At 42.3% G+C, this 21038-nt stretch overlaps 1 protein-coding gene across 1 annotated transcript; it reads left to right on the forward strand.

The window, feature by feature from the left end:
- Window positions 1-329: 329 nt before the first annotated feature.
- arl10 (ARF like GTPase 10) lies at window positions 330-20729 on the forward strand. Its single transcript, XM_087847535.1, has 4 exons — window positions 330-653; window positions 7654-7837; window positions 14710-14885; window positions 19971-20729. The coding sequence occupies exons 1-4, from the start codon at window positions 516-518 to the stop codon at window positions 20142-20144; spliced, it is 672 nt and encodes a 223-aa protein (XP_087703661.1). The 5' UTR covers window positions 330-515; the 3' UTR covers window positions 20145-20729.
- Window positions 20730-21038: the final 309 nt, after the last annotated feature.

Genomic DNA, 21038 nt, shown 5'->3' on the forward strand with positions numbered 1-21038 from the left:
ACAACAATCAGCTGATCCGAGCAGAATTTGTGTAAATAGTTATTTATGACTTGGTATTGATATCAGTCGGGCTCTCGTACAAATATGCATATTCACAAAATTCATTAATTTTATATCATTATAACGCAATAATAAATAAATGTATCAACGTTAGTAGGCCAGGAACAAATAAAATCGTCATATAAATCATTAGATTATGACAGATTAAAAAAGTACATTTTGTTCTTAATCAGTGATCAAAGCAGTCACAGTTCGCTGACCGTCAGTGTATTAGTTAAACGCGCTTATACAGAGGGGAGGGGAATTTCCGAGCAGCGCCTGAACGCAGCATTTTTTCTGCGTCTGAGAACAAAAACATCGGAGCGGCTCGGTCACATGTAGCGCGCACAGCCGCAGCACGAGCGCGGAGCCGCGAGGAACGAGGAAGTCAGTCGAGCCGTCGGCGTCCAGGAACAAGCAGCAGCGGTGCGTCCGGCTCCCGTTCCCGGCTCCCTCCGCCACCTCACCCGCCACCTATGGTTCTCCTCCGGCACATCTCCATCGCCCTGACCGCCGCCGTGGCTGCCCTCGGCTCCGCGCTCTTCATCGCGCTGAACTACTTCTACAAGAGGCGGATATGGTCCCCGCAGGCGGAGTACTGCACCATCAAAGAGGTGGGAGGGCAGGTTACTCACTCAACCCTCTGAGTTTGGTAATTTTAGACGTTTAATCGATTTAATTTAAATTGAGCTGAACTGTTTAACTTGGTGAGAAGCGCGTTCAGGGACCTCTGACTGAGGCGAGGAGACGCTGCAGAGTCGTTAGAGCTGCTGGAGATGTGCTGATGCTTGGTGGAGATGTGCCGGTGGCATTATGAGAAAACAGAAAGATGTGATGAAGAAGAAGAAAAGAAGGAGGTGGCGCTGATAATGAAGCCGTTACTGATAATTAATGATGATGATGATGAAGGTGGTGGTGATGAAGGTGGGAGAATGTAGTGAGCATGATTTGAAGACTTTGATGTAATGCACTTTATTTTATATTAACAGGACAGCATTATGTAACGTGACAGCTCCAGAGGTGTATTGATCGCCCCCTGGTGGGTGGTTGAACTGTAGGTCAAAAGCCCCGCCCCCTCCATATTAGTAACCATGGACACCAGTGATATTTAAGACATGGGCGTCACCCACCCTTGACCGAAGGAAGCTGTTCTACTCCTTGTTAATCCCACTGTACAGAAATCGGGTGCAGTTATGACAGAGCTTCAGCAGGGGGCACTCGTGAGCTTCTCCTCATTAATTATAACGTTACGGTAGCTATAGCGATGTTTTATCTGTGGTGTTTTAATGTATTAGTAAATGAGACAAACCATCCAAAGATGGTGTTTACGTCTTAAAGTGGGTGTCTATGGGACCCCAAGTGGCCATTTGAGGAACTGCAGGTTCGGAAACTTTCATGCTAGCTTAATTTTTTTAGATGTCAAATAGAAAAGCACGCTGAATTAAAATAATTTCTTCTCAGACACGTTTGTTTTCTGACCAGCTTTTTTAACGTCCTCATGACCGACGGCTTCTCCAGAAAGAAGCAAAGATTAAGCGATTACATTTGCTGATTGTGTTCTCAGTTTACACAGTTCTGTTTTACTCAAATCAGAGAAAAAGGCCACCCCAGTGTCTTAAAGACAAAAACCCCTGAAGTACTCACAGCTTTTCGTGGGTAAATGACTGACTTAATAATTAAAACACTTGCAGATTGTTTCAGCTTTAATTGCTGCTGCTGAAAAGAGAAAAAAGTGGGAAATCATGTTCAAGGTGATGCTGAAGTAGCGAGCTTCCTTGTGGGAATATGATTGTTTATCTCAGCTTCCTGCAGAGAGACAGAAAAACAGAAATGAGGCGGGCAGCGAGCGGAGGGTCTTAATGAATGAGTCTTCACAGCTGCAGCCTGAATCTCTTAATAAAATCTATTTGCATGTTTCTAATCTTGTTTCCTCGATTCAATCAGCAGCAGCCTGTAATGGGCTCAGCCTGGTTTATCTGGCTCAGCCTGTCTTCGGGGGGCGTCTGCCGGTGGCTCGCCACAGAGGAGATGTAAATGTTTCAGTCTGGGGATTCGTTCCAATCACGTCTCGGGGGGCGGGGGACTAACAGCGTGTTTTTGACCCCAAGGAGTCAGAGCAGGTGGGAGGGCAGGACACGCTCATTTACAGAGCGACAAACAACCACAGGAGCACTTCGTTTTGCTCTTTCTTTCGCTATTTTGTTAGGTAGACGATGGTTTCCGAGGCCTTTATCTTTATATTAATCCCACTTTTTCATATCGTCTGTGACTCCGCGGCCTCGTCTCTACAGGCACATTCGTTGTTGTTAAATGTTGCTGTTGTTCCTCTGAGATTTGCTCTGTGTTGACATTATTAATCGTTTGTCAGTTCTGCCACATTCGAGAGGCGTTCAGGTCCCCGTGACTGCGATGGTCTCCAGACTCCACAGAAATGTCCAGCAGTGAAAATGTGACAAACTTATAAGAACCTAATCTGTTGTGCACGTACAAGACACGTGTTGTCCTTTTGTTGTTAGTTAGCACAACTTTAACTAAACCTAACCGAGTAGTTTCACAACACAAGCCTAACAGAATAAGTTTATTTCCTTAAATGTAACATAATAGCAGTTTTAATTATAAGTTCACTACTTAAACATAATTAAATAGTTTCATTATTTAAACCTAACCAACTAGTTTTACTACCTAAACCTAACGGAATACTTTTCTTTACCTTAACATGACACAATAGTAGTTTAAATTGCTTAAACTTTAACAAGTAGCTTTAATTATTTACCAAAACCTAACAGAATTGTTTTAATTGTCTAAACCTGACCAACTAGTTTTGTTACTGAAACCTAACCAGGTTTTAATTGTCTGAACCTGACCAGTTTCACTACCTAAACCTAACCAACTAGTTTTACTACCTAAACCTAACAGAATTATTTTCTTTACCTTAATGTAACATAAGAGTAGTTTTAATTGTCTAAACTTAAACGAGTAGCTTTAATTAGTTACCTAAAACTATCCAGGGATTTATTGCCCAAACCTAAGTTTTCATTTGTAGTTTCCAAACCTTACTGAGTAGTTTTATTCTCAAAGTAAAGCTCGTAAGAACATGTAAGTTTAGTGTGTAATGTGAGATTAAGGGTAAATATAATAATACTTGTTGGCCTTGAACGTGAATAATGGGTCCAACAGCCTCAGATTGTGGACGTTATCACCCTTTAAACCAGGGAAAACTCAATTATGGGAACACGGTCACAAGTATCTCGATGTGGTGCGATTCATGTAAGCGTGAGTTAATGCGGTACGTTTAGTATTCATACATCGACAGGCGTGTGTGCTCACACTCTGCTTTGTGTCAGAGTGCAGTGGTATGGGAGTTTCATCTAGTCTTAAAATATCGCAGCATCATAAGTCAGAAGTGTCAAATTCAGGTTCAGCGAGGCCCAGATAAAAGCTCTACAGGCACGATTTCACTGCAAACGGCGTTTTCGCATACAGCTTGGTGAGGATGAAGCCCGCAGCCAGTCCACATCGAGTATTTTAGCCTGTGTGACATTTAGTCCAGGAATATAATATATTCTCACTGCAGTTCCCGAGGAAGGCTGCAGACAGTCAGCTCCCAGCGGTCTGTTTCACAGACCTTTGTCCGACAGCCTCTGCTCGTTTGTGGCCTTTAATAAAACCAGAAATGTCCTGAGGTAAATGCAAAGTTTTTGATCTTGACTTTATCCTTGAACGTACTTCCACAGGTCTCACAGAGCCCGTTTAAAGCTCGGCCTTACAGCTCCATCACTGAAACTGGGCTGATTACACGTGCTGTGGCGTAGCTGCGTTCTTCTCTTTGGTTCACAGACTTTCTGAAACCTCTGTTCACCGCTGGTGACCCCACATTATCTCACGAAATCGGATATAAGCTCAGTGACGACGCAAGATGCTCCGCCTTCCTTCTCGGCTGAACTCATCTCCCAGTTTGTTGCTTTTTGGCTCAAAGATGCTGTGAATCAGGTCACAGGCTTTCACCATGAAGCTGCAGTTTTCTTAGGAAGTACATGTGAGATGATTTCTTTCCATGACACCACGCCTACCTCCTGTCAGCTGACAATATGTTGGCGAAGAGTCTCAGTCTGCCAAGTTTTTATTGGATGGTCACAAACTCAAAGCTCAGGCTCTATTTAATTCAGCTTCAGAGCTGAGGTTCTTCAGGTCAAAGAGGTTAAAACTAAAACCAGCTCTCACTGACTTTATTAACACGTCCGTCAGGAAGTACTCAGCGAATCAAAAGCTGGCTCTCTAACCAAAACTTCTGGTTATCTTTGGACTCTTGACTTCTGGGCGCTGATAAAGCTGCAGAGAGCCTTCCTGTCACTTCCTGTTATTCCAGGCGAAGCTCAGACTTGAGTTTGACTTCCATTTCCTGGGAAGGAGGAAGCATTTTTAACCCTCAGTCGATGCTTGATGGTACTCGTGTCTTTTTGCCACAAGTTGAAGCTTGTTAGTCGTAGTCTGGCTGCAGTGAAATCACTGAAAGTAGATGCGAGAGAGAGGAAGTCACATGTAATCACAGGAGAAGTCGTGGAACACGAGCGGCCGACGGCATGTGGCGTCGTTAGAGGATGACGGCTCCTTTTGCCTCCTCTCTGAGTAAACCGCAGCTGTACACTTGCTATTCAGAGCTGCAGGCGAGCTGGCTTTACCGCTCCCTCGGTGGGAAGCTGCTGCGTTGCTGAGCATCCGCTTGGGTGGAGTGTCCTTGAGAGAGACGTTAAACCTCTGTCAGATCCAGCAGCGCCGATCTGCAGCCGAGCCGGGACTCTTTAACCTCCCCGCGGGGCAGCAAAGCAAAAGAAATCGATTCAGTGTCACCAGTTTTTATGAGAAATGCCTGAAGCAACAAGAAAAAGTTTAAAGAGAAAGTTACAGAGGGAACAGGAGACGATTGAATTGCTGGTTTCACTTAAAGTCATATTAGATCATTTGAATACGCGTGCAGGCCAGGTAGGAGCCAATCAGACGATGGAGATGCACGCCCTGTTAGGAGCAGCAGCGGCTCTGCAGCCTCAGCAGCTACAGTGAGGCTTCTGCGCTGTCAGGGTTTGAGGTTGATCTCCCAGTGGGCCGACTCAGCCAGAAAAACACGGAGGCGAGCTTCAGAGCTGTCAAAGCGGCCTTGTTTATCTGCTGCTGCATTTATCCGGCAGCACCAGGCGGCGATTACAGCCAGAAAGACGTCAGAAGAAACGCAATCCATCATCAAAATATCCCAGACTCTTCATCTGGCCTGTTCCTGCAGTGCTCGCTGGGTAATTATGAGGTGGTTTCATCTGTTCGGGAATCAAATTAACTGATTCTGAAGGAGTAATTTTAGCACTTGATGATCCATCAGCAAAGCGGTATTTTTATTAGGAAGCTGACACATCTGCGCTCTAAAAGGGCTGATATGAATTGGTAATTAACCTCTACAGAGCTGCGGCTGCACATCAGCACACGGCATGAATAAAGACCAACCTTGTGTGACTTTTAAAGAGGAGATGACTGACGTGTGAGGGATCTCAGAGGGGCCGTGACGTCCCCGAGCCTCTGAGGCGCTTTCAGAGCGCGTCGACGTTTGAAGCCTTCTCTGAGACTCGCGCTTCTTTATTCCTGCACACGCAGAAGGCTCGCTGAGACAAATCTGCCCTGAAATAAAAGTAATAAAAGGATGCCTGCTCTTTCATTAAAGTATAATATCGCGAGCGGTGCCCCTTGAGGTTTGCAGAAGCTGATTCATATTCCTGCACATTATGAGGAGTCTTCAGTGCCAAATTCCCAAAAGTCTAATGCATTCAGTTTGATTTGAAGAGGCGACCCGGTGTGAAAAACACAAACATCGAGTTAAAATACCTGCTTCTAGCTGAAAGGCAGAAGAGTCAGGTATTCTGTTTGATCCAACCAGAGCTGTGCGAACATCATTTCATTACTCGGTTATCTGCTTTTGCAGTTTGGCTTTGTCCTTTATTAGGTTCCTGCAGCCAAGGTGAGGTTCTTGAAACGTCCAGAATGGTGAATTTAACAAATGTGACAATAAGACAAACACGTGTCTGGGATGTGTCATATTCCAGGTGGCCCAGAAAAACATGCTCACCAGCTATCTTTGGACTCTTGACTTTTCTCAGTATCTGTTAATCAATTCTGAACTCAAAGACTCTCCGAGCAGAGCCTTTTCTGCTCTACTGAAACTGGCAGCAATGTAGCGAATAGAGCTGAATTATTTCCACCTGTTTCTAGGAGGCAAAAAGTTGTTAGTTTAAACTTAAATTCTAGTGCGTGTGAAATAAGATGCAAACCAATTGAACCAAACAGATATTAGAAGTTAAAGCTCGACAGAAACATCCAAAGCAGCTCGTCGTGGTGTTTGAAGGTAGAGCCGGACCAGTTTATCCGTTCAGCTGTTTGTATGTATCTGCATTTGTAACGGCCGGTACATGAAAATATAAAAAGTAAGGCCTTGATTACACTCTGTCGTAGGCTCGGACAGCTGGAATACTTATTATTGTTAAACTTCTTTAATGCTGGGCTCACAATGTGCGATTTTGTCAGTCGCGCGATTCAGCTTCTGCTCAAACTGTACGATTGACTCGCAGGGGTTAGAAGTTCGTAGGTCACGATGCTCTGATGCGACCAGAGTGCTCGCACTGTGCGTCCATAAAATGAAGGTTATAACAGCAATTCTGTCGCTCGCTCTCCCTCTCTGTCTTTCACTCACACAGACACACCACCACCATCAACTTTGCTAAATTGCTAATGAAAAACATTGATCAGGCAGCTGTGATTGAGCAGCAATGTCTATCCAACTATTTTCACGGTTGTTGTGGTCGTGATAATTTTGTGAGGCCACATCGAAAAGGCTCGGATGAGCTTTCCAAAGTTCTACAAGTGCCTCCATCGCTTGTGTCCAGATCACACGCTGCACCGCCGTGCTGCGCCGTCTTTTTCGCTGACATTTGTGTTTGCGCGTGCGCAGTGTGAGCAGCTGCGGTGACAGCCTCACGACCAAGCGATTGATGATCGGGAGCTGGTCGTGAGGTGTTAATCGCTTCTCGTTACCCCACGTATACTACACGACGCACGATGAAGGCCAAAATCGGGCCGATCGCCAAAACGGTCGCACGACTCAAAAATCGGCTCAAAACGGGCCAAAAATCGCACAGTGTGAGCCCGGCATAAGTCCGATTGAAGTCTGTTGCCTGGGACACATGCGTCGCCTGTAATAAATACAGGCGGACAGATGGACATCCTCACAGCACTCACTCACTGTCTGACGACAAAATTAACGTCACTGGGACCTGACTGGGACCCCACTGGGACCTTTGCATAGTTTTTCCACTAGAACAGCTGATGTTCACTCCTGGAGGTGATATTTGGTTGTAATGTTCTCCTTGATGTCCGAAGCCCTCCAACCTGGCCCATCACTGTGCATATATTTCCTGTATTTTGATGAACTGCTTGTTAAGCTCAAAGTGCAACACAAATCTCCAGAAACCAAAGGCTTCACCCTCACTCTGTGTTGAATAAGTGATGTGTTTAATCTTTGCCTCAACTCAACATTTCCAAGCGTTTGCAAACATTAACAGCTCTGCGGTCTGCCTGCAGGAGGAAGAGGAGCGTGGGAAGCGCCAGGTCCTGGTACTCGGTCTGGACGGGGCCGGGAAGAGCAGCATGCTACAGGGTTTGACCCCCGGGGATTCAGCGGCTAAGAGAGGCCGGTGCCGGCCTACCCGCGGCTTCAACTTTATGAGTCTCAACGCCCCCGCCTGTCAGCTCGACTTCCTGGAGAGTAAGGCTCCTTTTATCCATCCTAATCAAACACTGCTCTGTGTGGAGTCTAGCGGGCATTGATGTTTTATCAAACAGCATGAAATGAGAAAAGGAAAGAGCCCAAATGTTCAGTTCAGTTGGCCATTTGTTTCATAAAACTGCCTTGAATCAAACAGACATGCCGGAGACACACTGTGGAAAACCGGATTCATAAAATGTTAGCATGAAGTTGTGAGAGCTCAGACTTGGTGAATGAAATTTGCAGATTTTTTTTAAACATTAGCAAGTTATGGAGATACCACTTCAAAGTGTTTAGCTCGTTAGCTTGTTGACATTTGTTAAGGTAGACCCTTTACTAACCTTTACCACTGTTAGCGTCAGTTAGCACAGGATGATGCTAACACTAATTAAACATACAGATTAGCATCTTAGATTACAGTCACACAGGCCTAGAGACCAGTTGACGACCATGTGGTAACCACCAGTCGATTTAAATTATATTCACTGTGCAGTTGCTGTTCGTTTGCTGTCTGTTCCTGTGAAATCGACCCATAAAGCTCCATTCACACAGGCCCAGAGACTGGTCACTAGGGATGGGTATCGTTTAGGTTTTATCCGATACTTAAAGAATGGAGAACACAAAATTGGTCCAAAAACCTCTCATGTTCAGCTGTTTTTTTTGTAAAAAGATAACAATGTTAGCCTTTTCTGCAGCTATGGGGCATATATGGTATCACTCTTGGCTGGAAGCAGCTTAAACAATGGAAAAAACACAAACTTTGTCCAAAAACCTCTCATGTTTAGCTGTTTTCCACTTTTTCTTTGGTCATTTTAGCCTTTTTGGCCAGGGTGAAGGGAGTATCTGCCATCAAACAAGAAGACAGCTGCATGTAGCTATGATGGTGTTTGCTAGTTCACCTTACATGCATTAATGTAATACCGTGGTTAGCCTACTCAACGTAAATTACACACGAACAACATTAAGCTACTCACGCAGAGAAGAACGGCTGCTGCTGCATCATCATCCTCATCATTTCTGCTACACTGGCAGGGCTAGGGGCCAGGACTCTCCTCTTCGGGTTTTTGGGGGATGTTGCTAACTCCGGGTCCGATAACAGGCACCACACCCGCAGTAGATGTGCTCGGTGTGAGGTCTCGCAGCAAGCTATCAAATACGGCGCATTTCTCGGCTTTTAAAAAAAACACCGGATACCGGTACCGATCCCTACTGGTCACCGACACCCTGGCAAAGCGGGTGCTGCACCAAATTCCTCATTGTCATTGCTTTGGTTGCTAGCATGCTGGGTAATGTTGGATTCCCTGCTCATAGTTGGCTTGATGAAGTACAAACAACCAAAGGCTTTTAGCTTGTTAACATTAGAATATTTCCAAGTTTGCAACAAGATGTTCTCAAAAAATAAGAAGTGGTGTAAAATAAATTTAAAACAGAAAAATATGTTCATACAGTTTTGTTTGGTCCAGAAAGCATGAAAACGTGAAGCTGGTAATGTCCATAATTCATCTGCTTTAAGTGCTGGTAAGTAACTCCATTGGTTTTATGTTTGAGTTGAACTTAAAGGGAGATTTGATTTACAAATTCAGTTGTTTTTCTTCCCTGAAAGCTCAGATCATCCATCACTGCCAACACAAAGGCAATCACAAGGCAATCTCTGGCAATGGCTCTCATTATTATTTGTTTAGCGGCTGGAACGTTCAGTACCAAGGTATCACGAAAGTTGACTGTGACAAAGAAGCCTGGAAAGTGTATTTCTGTTTAATTTCACACTATGGTGGTAAAGTGAGATTGCATTACGTTTGCTGGCGGGATCAATAAATCCATCACATTAGTGCTCCACTAATAATAACATGAATGACTTGGCTTTGCATTCAGCCAACATGCGTGGTCAGCCGTGATTGGCCGATGTATTTAGAGGAATGTGTCACGCTCACTGATCTGAACACTGCTATCGGTGGGCGCCACTAATCTTTTTCTCATCCGCGAAAGTAAGAAGAGCTCACGCCGCCACCCACACAGTCACAATACTTCAGCGGGTCTGTGCATTAAATGTCTGAAGTGTCTTTGTCTCGGTGACGTTGACTCAGAGGCATGCTGACAGGTGAGAAGCAGTACGATGCACGGATCTCTTTATGGAGTCCTCGGGGGAATTATAAATAAAGAACTAACACCAGATCAGATGGAGAAGTAGTTTTAGGCTTTGAGCTGATGATGAGATTTGGTTTTGTGTGAAAGGGAAGTGAAACTGTCAGTGGTGAGGCCCTAAATCCTCAGCTTTTTCCTTCAGCATGGCATGTCTACTTTACAAGCTTTGATAAACAAATTGTGTTGCCATGTGCTGAAATTTAATTACTTAAAAAATAGTGTCCGAACAGAGGTAACAAAGGCAAAGAAGCAAAGGAACGAAGAAACGGAGAAGACGAGGCAGGCGGAAAAGAGAGCAGACGAAGAAATGAAGTAAAAGCGCAGGAAATGAGATTATCCAAAACAAACGGGGATGATGAAGGCACAAACAACAAGAAGACAGAGGAAGGCAAAGGCATGGAAACTCTGGGGAGACTGAAAGAAGAATAAAATCAAAACAAACATCACAAAAACCCGAGACCGCGATACAGATACAGCGGTCTGTGATACATGTATAACAGATATAACTTTAACTCTACAGAGTTAGGCAAACTTTAAAGACCTTTTGGAGAATAACAAGTTAAAAGGTTCTGTACTTAAACACCAAGTTTTGAACTGAGATGTCATGTGACAAGATATCAACACGACAAATCTGGGTGGAACAGTCGAACTTTGGCTGTAAAATCAGGTGTAAATTCCTCGTCAGTGCTGCTGAGGCCTGCAGCTGAAGCAGTTAGGTGGGTACAGACACGCCCACATCATTCACACCCGTGTGACTCGGTGTTGACTGCGCGCACACGCGTGGGAGGGTGTTTAATAAGGTGGCCGGTAGAGCAGCAGGACCAGCATCCCGTTGCGATTGCCGTGACAATAAAACACAAGCTGCTCACGCCGCCGAGCGCCGGGTCCGGCCTCCATACTGCATCGGGTAAACCGGTATTTATTGCTGCCACATCACATAAGCTTATAGTACAGCACTCCCCAGTTTCCTAGCAACATTTCCCATTAGGTCCAGCACTAATGAATTCTTGCTACTCTCTTGGATTCAGAGGCAGTTAGGACCTAAAGTCTTACTCGCCGCTGTGAGCAGTGATTCGTTTGGCCGTCGAGCACCGCTGGTTCCTGCAGCCGGAGGTCACTTCTGCTGCAGACTTTCCAAACCACTGAAGCTGGAAACTGATTTTCTAGCAAATGTGACCTGTGACTGTGTTTGGTACAAGCAGTGTTGGTACTGAAACGCTGTAGATGGCTGTTTTTTCTTCTTACTTTATACTTTACCTTATGAAGGCATTTTTATATTACATTTGGTCTCATTGCTCCAGGTTTAAATCACGCTGCAACAAATACAAGAATCACCAGTAGATTTAAAAATGAGATGTGTCCTCGATTACTCTAATTACTCAGTTCCACTGAAAACAATGGAAATAAAAACAAATCAATACTGAGTTGTTTCCTCTGTGATCCCAGAAAGCAAGAAAAACCAAATAAAAGGAAAACTTCATGCTCAGGTCGATGGATTACACAACATAACTGAGTATTCTGGTTGATTTATAGATCTTATGGAAACAAATGGAAATCAATGACTGCCTGGGGAGTTCAGAAAAACAGCATTTTCTTACAAATGTAAAACAGATCTACAACTCTTAAGTTTTCTCATTGATTTACTGATGATATGTAAATTAATGGAAGTGAATGGCTGCTTATAACGGTTTAAAAATACAACCAAAGTCTAAAAAAGTCTAATATGTAAAATCTATTAACGTTCTTAATAGATTTTTTAGATCACTAGTCATAAAAACAAGAAACACTCCCTCCCCCCCAGAAATATGTAAAAAAGAAGAAAAAAAACCCCTAAATTGTTATTTATGAGTGAAAAAACTAACTGGATTCAGGATTTTATATTCAAGTTAGAGCCAGCAAATTATTCAAGCATAACATTCAACCACTAAAACAAAGTTTTCTGTTCAGGAAAGTAAAAACTGTAATTTACATCTTGACCACAAAATTATGATGTCCTTTGTTTTTTTCTGCTGTTTTGTAAAACAGCTAATTTGAAAATTCAATAATTATATTTCAGGATAAAAAATATTCAGATTAGAGAGTTTTCACATACTGGTGTATTAACCGTTACTGTACTTAGTAATGACCAACACTGGTAATTAGCTGTGGGATTAAATCACATGGATGGAGTCCAGTGAGGTCTAAATGTTTTAGAGCAGCTAAATGTTTTCCAAAACACTGGACATTTGGAGCTACATTTCTAGGCAACGTATGATTGTTGTTAATTTCTATATTTCAGTATCAATTTACGTTTATTGATTAAAATAATAATAATAATAATGGATTGCATTTATATAGCACTTTTCGAGAACCTCAAAACGCCAGTGTTGCCAACTTAGCGACTTTGTCACTATATTTAGCGAGTTTTCAGACCCACTTAGCGACTTTTTTTTTTCTAAAAAGCGACTAGCGACAAATCTGGCGACTGTTTCTGGTGTTATTGGAGGCACCTCGCCCATGTTAAAGCGCTCACGGGCGGAGGATAGTCTTCCCCCAGCTGCAGAAGACGTTCACACCTGTGCGTCCAAACTGCAAATGAACCGCGCATGAGCGAAGCCGCTGCTCCCGCACTGACTGTAACGTAGTCAGTTCTTCTTTTACTCTTATGCTGTTATGTGGATCACAAGGTTTAAAACTACTTATAAACACACACACACACAAAGTAACTCCACCAGAGTGCCAATTTCGGGTCACTTTTGCAGGTCGAAGCCCGGGTAAAGGAGCAGGGTTGGAATTGTGACATTAAAAAACAATAATTGCTAAAAGAAATTTAATTTGTAGTTCTAAATAAACTCTAAATGCATGTAGGACGTTTTTTACTCACTTTATGTCTCTTCCACGATGTTATTTCTCTCTCCAACAACGTAGGTTACAATTATATTAGCATGACCAATTATGCAAATTAGGTGATGACGTCATTTAGCGACTTCTAGCGACTTTTAGGACAACCAATAGCGATTTTCCTTACTGAGGAGTTGGCAACACTGCAAAGCGCTTTACAATTCCACTATTATTTCACACACTGGTGGAGGCAGCTACAGTTGTAGCCACAGCTGCCCTGGGGCAGACTGACAGAAGCGAGGCTGCCATATCGCGCCCAAGGCCACAACGGCCGAGACTGTCCAACCCGGGGCTCGAACCGGCAACCTTTCGATTACAAGACGAACTGCCAACTCTTGAGCCACGATCGCCCCCAGATTGTACAGAAGTTAATGGAAGTCAGTGGTGGCCTAGTCAGAGTATTTTCACACCTGCACCCTTTAGGCCGTCCAAGTCAAACTCTGGTTCAGTATAGCCCAGTTTGGAGGACTCGATCTGGTTTGTTTATGGCGAGAATGTGATCCAACCTCAAACTGACCAAACTACCAGTTGTAAGATAGAAGTTAGAGCTGAAAGCCTTTGGGCTTGACTTGCAGTTCACTCTGTGTGGAAGGAAATCAAAGTGTGAGGAAAAGCTAAAGTTTATAGACTCATCAACTGAATCTGGTCAACGTAACTGAACTACAAGTGTTAAAATGGCCCAAAACTCCAAGTCATGCCATTAAAAATGTTACACTTTGATGTTGCTCGATAACCAACCACTGACTTCCATTTTAAAAATTAAAAATGTGAATGGATTAAACAGCCCAATCAAAATGAATCCTCACATTCCTCAATGTTTAAATCATGATGACTGAGCTGCTGCTGTTTCATGCAGCCAAACTAATCCAAGAAGCCTGCACACATTATAAATGAGATGTGTCCTCAATTATTTATAGTGTCTCTGGAAAAGAACACAAGGAAAGGAAAACAAATAAAAAAAGTTTCAAGAAGGGAACAAAATATAAAGTTAAACCAAAACCACATCAATACGAATGTATTTCCCCCAAAACTATGAATAATCTGAGCCTCTGAGCTGCAGGAAAACAAGAAAAACTGAATAAATTCCATGAAAAAAAACAAACCCCTGACCCATTAAATGAAGAGAAATCGCTGCTGCACTGTCATATTTTACTCTGAGCCTCTTTAACATATCATGTCTGGAGGCAACAAGATGGAAAAAATGAATCAGACTAATTTGCCCAGGAGCGAACTGTGGATATAAATAATGCCTGAGTGCCGTCGCAGCCTGTTTCATCCCTCGGTGAAAATCAGATCGCATTCAGTCCGGTGCAGATGAGAAATTAATCTGTGGCCAATTTGTGGGGATGCCAACAGCGTATCTAATTCTGCGCATCGATCTGTCCTTTTATTTAACCGAAAGCCTTCCTCCAGTGGAATGGCCTTGAGCATGGCGGTCAGTCGGGGATGTGTGGGGATGTTGTTTTTTGTATGAATCAATGGACAAACAGCCTCCTTTTCTCTAAACGCAGTGTTATGTGTACTGGTACACACTTAAAAATAAAACCTTTTTATTTTGGGCAAACAGATCCCCTCTAGGGAGCGACAGTGAAACAATGTCTCGTGCTTGTTTGTTAATTATGAAAACTCCTGCTGAGGAGAATTGTGTATCGCTTCAGGAGCTGAATCCTCCACAGATACTGAAGCCTGCAGGCCGGGTGTTGCTCTACAACAACCAGTTTTTATTATGTGTTGTCCGGTAATGTCTAAAGACGAGCCAAGCTTGAAGATCACATAGAGAAGTCCAACCGTCTGGTAGATGACTCGCCGACGCAGTCAAAAATGTCTGTGGTGTGTTTTCTGTGCTGCAGTTGGTGGTGGTGAGGATCTGCGGCGCTACTGGTCAGATTACCTGAGACGGACTCACGTTCTGGTGTACGTGGTGGACTCGTCTGACAGAAGCCGCCTCCCTTTGGCTAAAGCTGAACTGCACCGCCTCCTGAGGGTGGAGCCCCAGCTGCCTGTGGTCGTCCTGGGAAACAAGCAGGTAAACCATAAAACAGACGTCTTTTTATGTTTTTATCATTTTAAGCAACCGTTGATTTCCATTAATGCTGTGTTGAATAAAAGATAGTAACTTATAAAGTTTTAGGCGACATGAAAATTATGGAAACTAATTTTCTGCAGTTTCAGACATTAAACCTGTTCTTAAAAACTAAAGCAAAGACCAGTATTTAATTCAGTTTTAATTACACAGCGCCAAATCACAACAACATTCACCTCAAAGCGCTTTATATTGTAAGGTAGACCCTACAGTAATGCATAAAGAGAAGAATCCAACAATCATTCGACCCCCTATGAGCAGCACTTTGGTGACAGTGGGAAGGAAAAACTCCCTTTTAACAGGAAGAAACCTCCAGCAGAACCAGGCTCAGGGAGGGGCGGGGCCATCTGCTGTGATTGGTTGGGGAGAGAGAAGGAAAACAGGATGCTGTGGACATGCTGTGGAAGACAGACAGAGATTATCTAATTTTTTTATGGATTATATGGAAATTAATGGAAATCAATAGCAACCCAGAAGAACAAAAAATCAATTAAAAATCTGTGTAGCAAACATTTATAACCAGGATGGTGTTCAAGTTATTTGACAAACTTTTTATATACAGAATATGATGTCTTTTATTTCTTTTCTTTTTTATATGTAGACACATGTTTCACATAAGTATACAAAATGTAAGTCATTTATGGATTATATGGAAATGTATAGAGATCAATGTAAAAATACCCCAGAAGGCTACGTCCACACGTACCCGGGTATTTTTGAAAACGCAGATTTTTCTATGCGTTTGCACCTTTCGTCCACACGTAAACGGCGTTTTCGGTCACTGAAAACGCAGATTTTTAAAAACTCCGGCCAGGGTGGATATTTTTGAAAACTCAGTTTTTGCATTTACGTGTGGACGAGAAAACGGAGAAAACGCAGCGTCAAAGATGTGCGCATTTTTTGACGTCACACTGTGCGCCACGTTATTGTTTCGGTGAAATGAATTTCTACAATAATGTTACTGTTAATTGTACTCTCTGCAGTGTTTAAATGCTTACATATACACACAGTTACTGTCCCTCCACACATACGACTCAGTTCTGCTTCTATGCCCCATCTTTGTTTACTATTTCCCACCGAGGCTTCTAGACTTCTGATTGGCCAACATTTCTGCACGGTTAGGAATATAGCGCCACCTGCTGCTTTGGCATGTTCCTAGCAGTGTTTTCCTTCATTTCTGCCTTTACGTGTGGACGGGATTATTTTTTTTAAAACGGAAACGGAAAATCTCCGTTTTCAAAAATACCCGTGTACGTGTGGACGTAGCCTAAGTCTACGTGCACACAAACACGAGTATTTTAGAAAACTCAGCCTGTTCTATGCCTTTACACCTTTCGTCCACATGTAAACGGCGGTTTGGGTCACTGAAAACTGATATTTTTAAAAACTCCTGCCAGGGTGGAGATTTTCGAAAACTCTTTTTTTGCGTCTACGTGTGGAAGAGGAAAAGACTTGAGGTGTGCGCCGTTTTTGACGTTACACTGTGCGCCACGTTATTGTTTATGTCAGATGAATTTCTACAATGCTGGATAGAGACAAAATACTGTTGCTGTTACAAACGCAGGTACAACCAAATCCTGGCGCCAAGGTCGTCATCGGTTTTGAATAAATTTAATCTTTTTAAAATTTAATTAATGTATGCTGTGTGCATTTTGTCCATTCCTAAGTTGTGAGTCTACACCAGTCACATTTCAGAGCGCTGTGACTTATGATTATGAATCACTCAGACTAATTTAAAATTTTCAGTTTCTTTATCGAATAAACTTTGGCCAAGAGAGCCAGTGAGGCAAAATCCAAAATACTGTCTTTAGTTATGAACATTTGAAATGATGAAGGCATTAGAAAAGTAACACAAAATTAGATGCCTTTCCAGAAAAACGTAAGGTTTGGTGAGGGCACAAAACTCTGTTTACGCGTTCCCTCCCAGGCTTCTAGATTTCTGATTGGCCAACATTTCCACATGGTTAGGATGTGGCAAGTTCTTCACAGCGTTTGACTTTGATTTTTGCATTTACATGTGGACGGAGATACTTTTTCACTGCACGCGTGGATGGGATTTTTTTTTTTAAACAAAAACAGAAAATCTCAGTTCTCAAAAATCCCCGTGTACGTGTGGACGTAATGAAGCGTGAATCATTTTTTTCCTTCAAAAATAACAGTTAGCTGAAAGCAGCCATGCAGAGGTTGAAATTTGCATGCAGTTAAGTTCATAACCAGAAGAGGAAGATCCATCAGAGTCCTGAAATACATTTCCTCCTCAGTTCATATTTCCTTTCACAGTGTGTGGAATTATGCATGACACCGCAGGGAACAAAGGAATATTAGTCACATTTAATGTTGGATCACTGCAGCTCGATCCTCGCAGTCCTGTCAGGGTTTTTTGAGTACTAAGAAGAAAAACTTACCTGAAACCTTGCAGAACAGCCGCAGTCCGGTTACATCAGGTCACGTCATGTTTAAAAGATCAAGAGGCTCTACAGGTGCAAAATGAGCAGACTTTTACTGCTTTCATCTGTGAAGTTAATAAGGAAATTTGGATCATCAAACAGAATGGAGAATAGACCTATTAATTAACCTGTTGATACGAACGTGTACAGGAATTCAGATTTTTCATCAGGTTGAACTGCAAAGCTTTGAAGTTTTACATCAGAAAGTACAATAAATTCAACAATTCCCAGCAGTTTGGGTGATTTGCAGATCAAACGATGTGTAAGCTCCAGTTAAAAAGTTTAGTTGAATGATAAAAGGCTGTTAGATGTTTGGATGACATATAAATGTGTCATTTTCGGGAGGAGCGTGTTTCACGTGAGAATATAGCAAAGTATATTTAAAAGTCAGTACTGTTCAAATAAATCATCATTCCCTATTTTTAGAGTTAAACCACTTATGCACAGATGATTACCCGTGTTCGATGTTATGGCTGCATTTGTTTTCATATTCACAAATAAGGTAATATCTTATGTTACTTATCAGACACTTGGAGTGTCCATATTTATTTATTTATGTCCTAAAAATAATAACCAAATCTGTCAAAAAGTTGTTTAAGCTAAAAGTGACATTGTTATTTATCATGCAGAAGTCTGAGAAGTCAAAGATTATTCAATCAAAACTTTTTCTGTTCAGGAATATAAGTTAATAAATGTAATTTATGGTCTTAATCACAAAATTACAGTTTTTTTCAGGTTTTTGGTAAATGCATATTTTTAGCATTAAATGTATTTTCATTAAAGAGCTTGTGCATACTGGTGAACTTACCATTACCGAAACATTAAAAGTTATTTTGGTAATTACCAATATCGTTAATTTTAGGGCTGTGGTGGTTTAATGCTTCTGTTGAGGTGTTTGCTAACCTTTGGCTGTACCGTGACCAGTGTTGGTCAAGTTACTTGAAAAAAGTAATCAGTAACTAATTACTGATTACTTCCCCCAAAAAGTAATCCTGTTACTTTACTGATTACTTATTTTCAAAAGTAATTAATTACTTAGTTACTTTTTAAAAACACGATTTACAACCTGAATAGGTGATAAAGTGATAGATCTTTCAGCCCAATTCTACTTTTTCTGCATAATCCATCATACAAAATGTAATCAAATGGAAAAGTCTCTTTTTAAAACTTGTTTTATTAGTTTTAATCTTTTAACTTTATGCATCAAGCAAAAATTTAATTATCTGCAACATTCTCTGACTGGAAGAAATTGGTTTAACATTTAAACCTATTTTCTGCACATTCCAGCACATAAAATATTTTTTGTGTGTGTTTACACTCAGTCTTTCAAATAGATGCAAGTAAAACACAGCAGAAAATAAATAAAGTCAAAGACTAGCGGTCCTGTTGCTCTATTTTCACCTGTAAAGCAGGAGTGGGGTAGGCGGAGGTTTACCCTGGTGCAGGTGTGCAGCGGTCAGTGGAAGAATCCGCGAGTTTCTCTGTGAGTTTCCCATTACGTCGTAGCTACTCGCTGCTTGTTTGGAAGTTTAGGGGTTTTTTCGCTGTAAAAAGAAGTTTTCTTCCCACGCACAACGGACACTAATGTTTTTGTCACTTTTTATGGAATCAAACTCAAAGTAAGGTCAGTACTTCCACGCTTTAAACGCTGCACGCTCATACTCTCTCTGCACTCGATATATGATCCATTGTTGATCTGCACACAGCTGTTGTCACGAACGTCGCACTCGCTTACGTCACTGTCATGAGACATTCTCGCAAAAAAATCACGGTTTTAGTAACGCAGTAACGCAGCGTTCCTACGGGAAAGTAACGGTAATCTAATTACCGTTTTTGCAATAGTAATCCCTTACTTTACTCGTTACTTGAAAAAAGTAATCTGATTACAGTTACTTGTTACTTGTAACGCGTTACTGCCCATCTCTGACCGTGACATGGGCTACATAAAGAAGGATACTGGCGTTCGCCCACCAAGCCTTTGTTCTCTGCCTCGGCTCTCGCTTAGTTTAAACAGCAGAGATTGTTTCCCACAGAACTCATGTGCTGGGAAAGACGTGGTGCCAAGAAACGAGGCGGACATCTATAGAGTCGCACCGGGGTTGAATGGTTTGTGTAGGAAGGTGGTTTTAAATTCACTCGCTGCACACGTGAGTTTTGATCACAACAGAGACAACCAGCATTTAAACAGTGTGGCATGTAGTAATTTGTAATGACACACTGTGAAGCTTTCTGGAAGTTAATGGGAAGGTGTTTTATTCAAATCAGCAATTTATTTTGTGGAGGCGAACTCGACGGTATATTTGTTGATATATACTTTGATTGCAACCTGCGTGGATTTCTAATGTAACTGCACAGACTTTTGGGTAAATTGGGTGTAATTAAAGCTTAACCGTATTTTACTGGAGTGCTCCGTTAACAAACTTCATACCAGAGATGATGCTTACACAGTTAGATGTTACACAGTTCTTAATTAAAGGTGAGAAACTGGGTTCATTTGCCACAATTAGAAGGTATAAAGCAATAGTGAGATTGTAATAAGTAATGTAATAAAACCTCAACCTTTTTTCCCTCCTCTTCACAGGATAAGCCGAACGCTGTGAGTGTGTCGGAGCTCCATGAAGCCTTGTCTCTGGGCTCCGTGACCGAAGACAGAAAGCTGTTTCTCTTGGCCGCCCAGCTGGACTCTGATGGAGCCCTGAGGAAGTCCTGCAAGTGCCTGGATGCAGTCCAGGACCTGCTGCTTCAGCTAGTCTGATCAAGGATCCCTCCCACAGAGCAGAAGAGTAGGCATGGAAGCAAAGGGGTGGCTTGAGGACACCCTCCTCCTCCTCCTCCTCTCTGGTTTTCTTGTTTAAGCTCAGAGGCAGAGGAGGAGGACGGCGGGAGAGTGAAAAGATGCCAAAACAGAGTGCTGTTTTTTTCAGGACCTCTTCTTCTTTTCTTCTGGTCCTTTTTTTATTAGTTGGCTTTAGAAACAGTAGCTTCTCAAGCATCTTACACTGTCCCTCTAACTCATCTGTTCTTGCTCAGTGAAGAAGAGGAAGTGCAAACTGAGGAGGATGAAGACAGAAGGTGGCCCTGAGGTGACTCAGATCTTACAGAGATCACCTTCTGCTGCTGACTCAGACTCTTATTTAATGTCGGCCTGTTACAGGTTTATTTAAGCATGTAGTTTGCGTGTATATAAAATGTGTGCTGTTGGGTGTCAGGTTTGTAGAAACAGATTTTTGTCAGATTTTCATGTTTTATGAAATGTTTTTGTGTAAAGCCAGATCAGGGCGTTGGCCGAGCAGAACGGTTGGCGTTTGGGGATTGGTTGAGTTTGCTTCAGAGGATGAAGCTGCTTCTCTGAGATCTAGTGGAACATCGTGTGGAAATTCAAAGGGAAGTCCGAGACTTAAAAAATAAGAGTAAAAAATGCAGCATTTTTACTTCTTGCAGGTTTTGTCATTTTCGGGGGAACAAAGATTAGCGACTCCAAAGGTCGTAAAGTGAAAATAACTCCTTGCTTATTAAACAGTTTGTCGTTTCCTAGGAAACACTTTAAACAAAACGATGTACAGACACTGGGCGTTAGCTGCTTTTCATTGTTAGCTTAACAGGCTAACAAAAATGAACAGCTACTCTTTTTTTCTTCTCTTTCTCTAAA

Source organism: Neolamprologus brichardi, chromosome 10, assembly GCF_056152115.1.
Source record: "Neolamprologus brichardi isolate AB-2024 chromosome 10, ASM5615211v1, whole genome shotgun sequence".
In the NCBI taxonomy this organism is placed as follows: Eukaryota; Metazoa; Chordata; class Actinopteri; order Cichliformes; family Cichlidae; genus Neolamprologus; species Neolamprologus brichardi.